At 36.3% G+C, this 10,330-nt stretch overlaps 3 protein-coding genes across 4 annotated transcripts; 2 read left to right on the forward strand and 1 right to left on the reverse strand.

Moving 5' to 3' along the window:
* Positions 1-329: 329 nt before the first annotated feature.
* Positions 330-2,800, forward strand: LOC133286311 (tubulin beta chain). The gene is made up of 3 exons (XM_061483712.1): positions 330-805; positions 925-1,194; positions 1,901-2,800. Exons 1-3 carry the CDS (start codon positions 412-414, stop codon positions 2,569-2,571), a joined length of 1,335 nt encoding a protein of 444 aa, XP_061339696.1. The 5' UTR covers positions 330-411; the 3' UTR covers positions 2,572-2,800.
* A 2,714-nt stretch (positions 2,801-5,514) lies between these two features.
* On the forward strand, positions 5,515-6,994 carry LOC133286310 (putative germin-like protein 2-1). Of its 2 annotated transcripts, none has more exons than XM_061483711.1 (2): positions 5,515-5,635; positions 6,459-6,994. In XM_061483711.1, the coding sequence occupies exons 1-2, from the start codon at positions 5,524-5,526 to the stop codon at positions 6,992-6,994; spliced, it is 648 nt and encodes a 215-aa protein (XP_061339695.1). In that variant the 5' UTR covers positions 5,515-5,523. The 2 variants fall into 2 exon arrangements, with proteins under 2 accessions (XP_061339695.1, XP_061339694.1); XM_061483710.1 differs by having other exon boundaries at positions 5,524-5,635; positions 6,465-6,994.
* Positions 6,995-7,954: 960 nt separating this feature from the next.
* Positions 7,955-9,999, reverse strand: LOC133286326 (uncharacterized). The gene is made up of 2 exons (XM_061483733.1): positions 9,102-9,999; positions 7,955-8,739 (listed from the first exon to the last, which is right to left on the reverse strand). Exons 1-2 carry the CDS (start codon positions 9,997-9,999, stop codon positions 7,955-7,957), a joined length of 1,683 nt encoding a protein of 560 aa, XP_061339717.1.
* Between the last annotated feature and the right edge of the window lie 331 nt (positions 10,000-10,330).

A 10,330-nucleotide genomic window follows, 5' to 3' on the forward strand; every position in this document is an offset into this window, starting at 1 on the left:
TTTATTAAATAAAATAAATTCAGATTATATAAATAAAAAAATATATTAACCTCTATTCAACCTGAAATAAAAGGGAAGAGTGCTAATGTGGGATTGGGAGAGCGAGAATGAAGCGGTTCCAGAACAATATCATCTAACACATCGCAACTCAACATCAGATCATTTAAAAATAAAAATTAAACAGAAAAAAGAAAGAAAAAGAATTCAATTACCTTCCAAAACTGCCCTCAAGACCAACGCATAATTACACGAAGAAGACCAGCCTTCAAATTCTCCCCACCATCAACTCACTCACCTTTTCAACAATATCCCTCCCTTTTTCTCAATTCTCATTTCATCACAAACAAAACAAAACAAAACAAAACCCTATTTTCCTTCACATTCTCGTTGTTTCTCATCGTTTCCGGGAAAATGAGAGAAATCCTTCACATCCAGGGTGGCCAGTGCGGCAACCAGATCGGTGCCAAATTCTGGGAGGTGATCTGCGACGAGCACGGGATCGACCACACAGGGAAGTACAGTGGAGATTCAGAACTCCAGCTTGAACGCATCAATGTGTATTACAACGAGGCCAGCGGCGGAAGGTACGTTCCACGCGCCGTCCTCATGGATCTGGAGCCCGGCACGATGGACTCCGTCAGATCCGGTCCCTTCGGCCAGATCTTCCGCCCTGACAACTTCGTCTTCGGCCAGTCCGGCGCCGGAAACAACTGGGCCAAAGGCCATTACACCGAAGGCGCCGAACTCATCGATTCCGTCCTCGACGTTGTTAGGAAGGAGGCCGAGAATTGTGATTGCTTGCAAGGTAATCTCATTTCCTTCTCCATTTTTAGGTTTTCGATTTTTTTTTTATGCTCGAATTGATTTTTCAATTTCATTCGCAATGCTAGAATCGTAATTTTGGTTGTTTTGTTAATATTACAGGATTTCAAGTGTGCCATTCCTTGGGGGGTGGGACTGGTTCGGGGATGGGAACACTTCTCATCTCGAAGATTCGGGAAGAGTATCCAGATCGTATGATGTTGACGTTTTCTGTGTTTCCTTCCCCTAAGGTATCTGACACTGTTGTGGAACCATACAATGCCACACTTTCTGTGCACCAGCTTGTTGAAAATGCTGATGAATGCATGGTCTTGGACAATGAGGCTCTTTATGATATTTGCTTCCGCACTTTGAAGCTTGCTACACCAACTTGTAAGTTTCTGAATTTTAATATATTTAGTGCAGCTTATTATTGTTACTATTGATGATTTTTGTTGCCGTTGTTATTATTACTAAGAAGAGCTTTTGCATTGCCACACAAGGTAAGGCTCCCTATTAAAATTATGTTGTCTTCTTTTTTTTGCTGTTTTTTTTTTTATTATGACTATCTGTGACTATTCTATTGTAGTCGTTTGCCACTTTTGTTTTTGTTGCTGTTGATATGAATTTGTGTTAGTGTTGTTGCAATATGACATGGAGATTTTTATTCCTGTAATCAGCCTCTTACCTCTTGCAATGCCCTACTATATATTCACAGTGGATCTAAGTGAGTGCTTTATACTAGGTTGCCTTTTTTTTTTTTTTTTTGCTGTTGTTTTTATCATGATTATCTGTGGCTATTCTGGGGTAGTCGTCTACGGAAATAGTTAATATTAAGTAATGATTGAGATAATGATCTGGTTTTTCTTTCAATTTTCAATTTGAAAATTAGGATTAAAAATCATTATATTGGTGGGACAGTGGGAGGATTCAGGTGGGTTTAGGTCTTGTATCTTACTCAGAACTGGTGTTTATTGCTGTTGAACTTCTCCCATCAATTTGGTTTGCAGTCGCTTTCTTTAAATGGATTTTAATTTACTTTATTCTCGGTTTAGTTGGAAGTTCAATTTTTGAATTTCTTTTCTTCTTTTTATTGCAGTTGGTGACCTTAACCACCTCATTTCTGCCACCATGAGTGGAGTTACTTGTTGTCTACGTTTCCCTGGACAGCTGAACTCTGATCTTCGTAAGCTGGCTGTCAATCTTATCCCATTCCCGCGGCTCCATTTCTTTATGGTTGGGTTTGCACCCTTAACATCAAGAGGATCCCAGCAGTACCGTGCATTGACCGTGCCTGAATTGACTCAGCAGATGTGGGATGCCAAGAATATGATGTGTGCTGCAGATCCACGTCATGGTCGTTATTTGACTGCTTCAGCTATGTTCCGCGGTAAGATGAGCACGAAGGAGGTAGATGAGCAGATGATCAATGTGCAAAACAAGAACTCTTCATACTTTGTTGAGTGGATACCTAATAATGTCAAGTCCAGCGTGTGTGATATCCCACCTAAGGGTCTTAAGATGGCATCCACTTTCATTGGTAATTCAACTTCAATCCAGGAGATGTTCAGGAGGGTTAGTGAGCAGTTCACAGCTATGTTCAGGCGCAAGGCTTTCTTGCACTGGTACACTGGTGAGGGAATGGACGAAATGGAATTCACTGAGGCTGAGAGTAACATGAATGATCTGGTTGCCGAGTACCAGCAATACCAGGATGCTACTGCTGACGAGGAAGAGTATGAGGAGGAAGAAGAGGAGCTTGCTGCTTAAGGGCATCTCAGCGATTTGTCAAAATTGTTTAAAAAAAAATCAATATGTTTGGATTTCAGCAAGTGGTATAATTTTAAATTGTGGAGCAGTCAAATTAGATTGACTCGTTAATGTGTATGCTTATGTATTGATTGATTGTTGTCAGTGTATAAACTGGGTTTTGTTGACAATTCTTCTGTTCTTGAGATAAGTCTTGGATGATTGTAATGGTTAAATAATTATATACATCGAAGTCAGAAGATCTCTTTTTTCTTTACCTTTTTGCCTTCTATCTTTCTACATGTTGAATATACTTAATTGCCTTTTAATTAAACCAGATAATATTTTTGCTCCCCCTCCCCCCTTTTTTCTTTGAATTCGCATGTTGTTACCTTTGAAACCGAAGCTAGTCTACTTGATCTCGCCTTGAAGTTCAACTATTATTGTTATTGTTTTGGTTGATGTCTAACACGATAAATATCATCCATGTTTTGAAATGGGGACCAACTTCACTTTGATCTTTGTTTTAAGATACTAGTAATTTTTTTATGGCTTTAACGTTTCTATATTAAATATAGATAAGTTATCTACATTCGTTCTCAAAATGACGTCGTTTTGGGTTAAAAAAAATTATAATAAAAAAAATTATTATAATTTTGAAATAAATTATAATTATAAAAATATCTTGATTTCTGCATCAAAACGACGTCATTTTGAGCTCAATATAGATAAACATTACGAATAAACATTTGCATGTGTAGATAAAACTCAAAATGGGTTTTACCAAAAAGAAAAAAGAAAAGAAAAAAGAAAAACTCAGATTTGGTTAGTTATTATTTATCAAGTTGAGAGAGTTTTGATGGCCGAAAACGAGATGTTCCAATACTGTCTTCCCAACAGACATTTAAGTACTCCCATAGTATAAGCCCAATTCATTGAAGCTATTTTCCGTTGTCTCGGAAGTAGGTTTGAGAATTTGGTGGGCTTTTGTGTTTTGGTTCTGTCGTGGTTATAGGAAATCTCGGAAACTCCAGCTATATAAGAAATTGTTTTGTCAAAATAAAAGTTGAAAGCTATCGAAATTAAATCTAAAATTCATGAAAATATAACTAAACACGTGTTAGGCCTCGTTTAGATAGAATTTCGAAAAAAATTTAAGCATTTTTTTTTTTTAAAAACATAAAGTAATTTTGTATTTAGATGCTATATATACCTAAAAAATACTTTTAATAATAAAAAAAAACTCTTTTGTGTATAAAATTACTGAGTAGTGGCGACAACATGGGCATCGTTGGTTCAAGTTGAGATCGAGGCAATTTTTTTTTTTGATCGAGGCAAATTTAAATTTTGAGAAAAATATTTATCTTTTAACTTTTATTTTTTTTTGGAAGCCAAATATTTTAATTTAAAAAAAAACAGGATTTTAATTTTTTTTAGCTTTTTGGTTTTTTTTCTTAATCTAACATCCTAAAACCTGGTTAGAGTGAGAAATTCCTTTATTTTGATTTTATTGAAATGAAGCAGGAGAAAAATTTTTGTTAATAAACCCGGACCGGCCCAACCGGGTCGACGATCCGGTGAATCAGTCATATAACCGGTTTGAGTGAAGTAGCGAATTGGCCATGCATTAGATCCGATGGGACTCGGCCAGTTTTGGTGAAAACTAGTGAGCCGGTGTTTATTTTTTTTAAAAAAAATTCCAAAATAATAATAATAATAATCGTAATTGACACATTTGATTGATCTGTTGCTTATTGACTTACATATGTTATGTACCTATAATACTAATATTATCTTAGTTATGCATTATGGATAGAATTTTGATTTGATTTATAGTTAGAGATGTCATTTACTGAACCTGAAACACCAATATCACAAGCATTATATGTTTGTTTGATCCTTTATTGGACAATAATGTATAATTGATTATTATTTATATTAAAATATTTAAAATTTATTATTTTTTCAGCTATTCGAGTATGTACTTATAATTTTTTTAATATAAATTATAGATTTTACGTATACTCATCGAGTTATACGATGAATCAATAACCCAGTAATTCAGTATCTCGAGCAGATGAATGACTCGGTTGATTTTAATAAGATTGAAAAGGCCTCTTATGCAAGTTTAAGTAGCTATTTTAATAATCCCACCCGGATAAAAAACTTATATATAATTACACATTTAATAAAGTAGAAACAACCGGGAAATTAAGCGGCTTGGGGACAAAGAAATTGTTGGAGTTGCCGTTTTTATTCAAATAAACTCATGCAGTTGAGCCCAGCAAGCTCTTGTAAAATCACGAAAAATATTAAACGTTATGAATTTGCTTTCGTATAAAGTCTGGGGAAAGGAGAAAAAGTAAAAGGGTTTTGATGCGTAGTTTGTTTATTATCATTTGTTTTTTCTAATTATGAATGGTTATTACACATTCGTGATAACTTAAGCTTTTGTACTAACTTTGTTTAAAAATCATACATCTAGTTCACCCAAAAAAGAATAAAAAAAAAAACCATACATCTATGTTCTGTAATGTATCCCCTTGAATGTGTATAATCGCTCCAATCCAAAATACATACCGTTGTCATCCATGCCGAGTCCAAACCACCTTTATTTTATAATTCACTCACATTATTTTTTTCTAATGTTCTTGACAAATGGAAGAATTGACTGTCTCAGCTAAATTAATCAATTAAGAATGACTAGCCAAATGGCGGCAACTCTGTTGGCCGATTCCAATCTATACACGCCAGGCATGCATGAGAGCAAAACCCATTACTTATGTTATACATACCACTTCAAAAGATGACCGTTTCATTTCTTAATAATTAGGGCGGCATGCATGTAGATTGGTTTTTTATAAATAGGCCTTAATGCAATGCCATATTCATCCACCAATACTTCAAAACTCACTGGGCTCTTACATACAATTCATATCACAAACTCTTCTAGTGCTTTTGTGTTCTTGTCAAATGGCTAATCTCTCATTGTTAGTGGCAGTTTTAGCTCTTTCACTTTCAGCTGTCTTAGCAGCTGATCCTAGTGCTCTCCTAGATTTCTGTGTGGCAGACCCAAAAGGCCAAGGTATAGTAGAAACATGCATGCACGTACAAGACAGTTATTTGTGCATTTTATTCTAAAATCTAAATTTTGAGTGCAAGTCTTGAAGCAATGGTAAGTAGGGGGTACAAAATAACCAAAAAACTGAACCGAACCATAAACTGCCCTTAAAATAACCGGTTTTTTAAAAACTAGTTAATGAACCGAATCGGTTTTTAAAGAACCAGTTCATGAACCGAACCGGTTTTTAGAACCAGTTTAAGAATCAAACCATTTTGAACTGAACCGAACCGTTTTCAAACCCAATCAAATTGATTTTTATAATTTTATTTTTTTAATTTTTAATTTTTTTCTTTTCAAAATAGGGTCGACCCGAACTGGTTCCGAACCGTTTCCAACTGAACCGAACCACTTCCGAACCGAACTGGTTTTGAACCAAACCAAACCAAACCATTTAAACTAATTCGGTTCAGTTCGACCCATGCACATCCCTAATGGTAATGTTATTTTTTACAATCGAAAGGTCACGAGTTCGTCGAGTCGGGTAAATAGCCTTTTTAAACAAATGTAAGGATAATGTTGCATACAATCTACCCTCATCCCTATCCTGATAAGTCGGGGAGTCTTGTGCACCGGAGTTTGCCCTTTATTACCAAAGAAGCATATTGAAGTGGATATTTTTTTTATATAAATGCGACTATTGATTGACTTGAAATTCATAAAAGTTTGGTCATGAACTAAACTGATAGTTCTGTTTAGTTACTTTAATTGAATTGTGTGCTCTTTTCAAAGGTTATATACGAACTACAAGATTCTAACACTTTTTTTCCTTGATTAATTATGGCAGTGTTAGTGAATGGTTTGGTATGCAAGGATCCTAAACTTGTTGAAGCAAATGACTTCTTCTTTAGTGGAATAGACATAGTTGGCAACACTTCAAACACTGTTGGGACTAAAGTGACACCAGTTTTTGCAACTCAGCTACCAGGATTGAACACTCTTGGCGTCGCCATTGCTCGCATTGACTTTGCACCATGGGGCGTTAACCCTCCTCACGCGCACCCTCGTGGCTCTGAAATCTTGACTGTTCTTGATGGCACCTTAGAAGTTGGATTCATCACTTCCAACCCAGAAAACCGTCACATTAGGAAAGTTCTACAAAAGGGTGATGTGTTTGTGTTTCCCATAGGACTCATCCACTATCAAAGAAATGTAGGTTATGGTAATGCTGTTGCTCTTGTAGCTTTTGGCAGCCAGAACCCTGGAGTTATCACCATTGCTAATGCTGTGTTCGGGTCTACTCCTGAAATATCTAGTGATGTTCTCGTGAAGGCTTTTCAATTGGATAGCAATACCGTGAATTATCTGCAGTCCAAATTCTAGACAAGAATCATGAGATAGTATTTGGTTAATTACTGGCTTTTGATTATGCTTTTTGCTGTGTCTGTACGTTGTACTATGTTGTTTTCATACCCTTTCCATTACTGTGCTTCAGTATTTGTTCGTCTTTTGTATTTCCTTTGTTGTTAAGATCTATGATCTATCATTTGATTAATTTACAATTTGGTGCTATAAGAGGTTCTTTTTGTGTTAATGGATACGTGCTAACAATTTGTATTTCCAAATTGTTGTAGTAGTAAAAGAGTTATATTTTGCGTATTAATATCTCTAAATTATTTTTACACGGTAAAAAATCAATTCAATCCAAAAGTAAGCTTAAGCTGTTAAGTGAAGTCTCTATAATAATTTTATATATCTCTAACACGCTCTCTTACAAGAGAGTCCCTTGGACTTAAAAGGTGGATGATGTATCAGACACACTGTGCTAAGAAATTTCACAAAAAAATGGGGGGCGAGAATCGAATCCGGGACACCGAGGGTCTCATATTATGTAAAAAATCAATTCAACCCAAAAACTTAAACAGTTAAATGAAGCCTTTTTAATAATTTTATATATATCTAACATATATTTTTACAGAAAGTTGGAATGTGTAAGTTTCTCGTATTTTATTATTTGTAATTATTCCAATTTATTTATTTTCATATAATTCAGCATACTTTTGTACAGAAATGTATGTAAAATATGATCCATGTCTCAACTTAAAGAGGTTTCTATCCCAGATGATTAGGTAATAATTAAAATTAACAATGTAAATATAATTTCATGTTATTTCACTTAATATAATCGTTGATACATAGTTTGAGGCCATTACACAATCATCCAAGTTAATTATTTGATGATTTGGTAAATTATTATCAGAAATTAAAAAAAGAAAAAAGAAACTCTGATTGAATGATCACAACCACATGATGCACTGATCTGTTCCTTGTCAAACAAGGAATCTATCTCCTGCAGACAACTCCTTGTCCATCGATTCCACTTGCGCAGCTCAAGCTTGGAAGATCCAAACCCTCATCCATCGCAACTTCATTGTTAGATCCATTGTTACCAACAAATCGAGCAACAGAACAATCTGGGTTGAACAAGCTTGTAGTTTCAAACTCTTTTCCACCTCCCATTATAGGCATTTTTGCTCCAATATTCACTCCGCTCACATAGTTAGGTTTATATGTTTGACCCAACACACCACTCACTTCATTGCTCAAAGAGAAGAACTTGAACCCCAAATCAAGGTGAGCAAAACAATCCTCATTGGTAATGCCATATTTGTGAATCCTTGAGTCTTCTTCAGTTATGGGGACAACATTAGCTGTTATCCTTAATCTCCCTTCAACTTCAACAATGACACTGTTTGTGGTAGTAGCCCTAACAATGGAGACACCAGGGACATTGGAGGATTTCCACGTGGCACCTTCTGATTCATCGAGAGTAATGGATTCACCGTCAAAGGTGAGGGCAAGACGGTCTATGGATTCTTCCCATATGGCTGTTTTTTCTGCCCCAACGAAGACTTGGTGATTGTCAAATAGAATAGCAATGGATTGGACCCATGTGAAGTCCCTCTTCATGTTCTCGTTTCTTCTACCAATGAAGTGGGCATTTATGTGAAGGTTGGGGTCAGATACAAGGCAAAAGTTGCTCTCTTTCTTGCCATGGAAATAAAAAGTGATTCCATCACCACCAATGAAACGAGGGTCTTGGCAAACAGCTCCTGGTCTGTCACAACCTGCGAGTCATATAGGTACATTCAATATAAAATCGGTTAATTAAGTGCATCTATATATATATGGAAGGATCTTTCTACTTCCGTCTAAAATTACTTCTCATTTCAGCTGTTGATTTTCGTATTTCTAATAATTATAATTTATTAAGTTATATCCACTAATTACTAATCTCAAATAAAAAATTACAACAGTCACATGTACTAAAATCATCAGTACTTAGATGAGATGGAGAATAAGACTTTTTAATCTTATATTAATTTTATATTGGAGAGAAATGATCCTTCTTCTATATATATATTAATTAGTTAGGAATGTTTGATATAAGAGTTTAATATAGAGAATGGTATATTAGGAAAAGACTTACTGCAAACTGGTTTGCAAGTGTGGCAATCAACCTCACACCCACCAGGGCAGGCGTTGGGACAAACATGTTTTGTATTGTAACACTTTGGGTAGTTCTTGTTCCTGCATTTAGCTGTCTTTGGTGAGGAAGATTGACCTGTGCTGCCAGAAGGTGTTGATGGTGAGGGAGAAGATGGCGGATTTGCAGGTGTAGGTGATGACGGAGGAGTAGAAGGTGTTGGTGGTGGATTCTCAGATGGTGAAGGAGTAGGTGGTGAGTTCTCTGGTGTTGAAGGGGTAGGTAGTGATGGTGAAGGAGTAGAAGGAGATGGAGGTGGATTCTCAGGTGTAGAAGGGATTGAAGGTGATGGCGAAGGAATTGAAGGAGGAGGAGGTGGATTCTCAGGTGTAGAAGGGATAGGAGGTGATGGTGAAGGAATTGAAGGAGGAGGAGGTGAATTTTGTTCAGGTGTAGAAGGGATAGGAGATGGTGATGGTGAAGGAGTAGAAGGAGGAGGAGGTGATGGTGAAGGAGTAGAATGAGGAGGAGGAGAATTCTCAGAAGGAGAAGGTGGTGGATTCTGATCAGGTGTAGAAGGAGTAGGTGGGGGATTCTCAGGTGTAGAAGGTATAGGAGGAAATTCTGGTGTTGGATTCTCAGGTGTAGAAGGGGTTGGAGGGAAATCTGGTGTTGGGTTTCCACCTCCAACACAAATAGGTTTACAAGATACACATTCCACTGTACATTCATCAGGGCAAAACTTGGGGCATACATGCACCAAATTATAGCAATGTTTGTACTTCTTTATTTGGCAACTTGCTTGACTAGGATTTTTGGCTATTCCAGGAGGAGTAGCCACTACACGTGCCACTAGAACCAGCAGGATTGGTACCAAAACTTTAACCATTATTTGAGCCATTAAAGGTAAACCAAATTCAAGTAGCTGTTAGTTCTTCGTTTGAGTGAGAATATCATGCATAGAGCATTGCCTTTTATAGGCATGAAGATAATCTTTGAAGACTTGATGAAGAACTATGCACATGGCTAGGATTCCGGATCTTTTGTATTGTGTCTTCTTTTCTTCTCATTAACAATACCTTTTCACATGGTTACTTAAGAAATTAAATTAGTTGAAGTCACTTTTGATTCTATATAATAAAGCTTTAGGTTTGCTTCTATCACTTCTGAAGTGAACGTGGTATTTGTCTCTTAAATATGAAGTAAAGGGATGTATTATTGTTTAGGGAAAT

Source organism: Gastrolobium bilobum, unplaced genomic scaffold, assembly GCF_033153095.1.
Source record: "Gastrolobium bilobum isolate Gb01-03AN ecotype WA unplaced genomic scaffold, APGP_CSIRO_Gbil_v1 utg1891, whole genome shotgun sequence".
NCBI lineage: Eukaryota > Viridiplantae > Streptophyta > Magnoliopsida > Fabales > Fabaceae > Gastrolobium > Gastrolobium bilobum.

What these genes read in the sequence shown, in the direction of transcription:
- LOC133286310 (XM_061483711.1), top strand. Translation starts at nt 5,524, where the DNA reads ATGGCTAATCTCTCATTGTTAGTGGCAGTTTTAGCTCTTTCACTTTCA. An exon ending in GGCAGACCCAAAAGGCCAAG is followed by an intron (nt 5,636 to 6,458) that starts GTATAGTAGAAA and finishes TAATTATGGCAG; the next exon opens with TGTTAGTGAATGGTTTGGTA.
- LOC133286311 (XM_061483712.1), top strand. Translation starts at nt 412, where the DNA reads ATGAGAGAAATCCTTCACATCCAGGGTGGCCAGTGCGGCAACCAGATC. An exon ending in GAATTGTGATTGCTTGCAAG is followed by an intron (nt 806 to 924) that starts GTAATCTCATTT and finishes TTAATATTACAG; the next exon opens with GATTTCAAGTGTGCCATTCC. An exon ending in GAAGCTTGCTACACCAACTT is followed by an intron (nt 1,195 to 1,900) that starts GTAAGTTTCTGA and finishes TTTTTATTGCAG; the next exon opens with TTGGTGACCTTAACCACCTC.
- LOC133286326 (XM_061483733.1), bottom strand. Translation starts at nt 9,999, where the DNA reads ATGGCTCAAATAATGGTTAAAGTTTTGGTACCAATCCTGCTGGTTCTA. An exon ending in CACTTGCAAACCAGTTTGCA is followed by an intron (nt 8,740 to 9,101) that starts GTAAGTCTTTTC and finishes TATGACTCGCAG; the next exon opens with GTTGTGACAGACCAGGAGCT.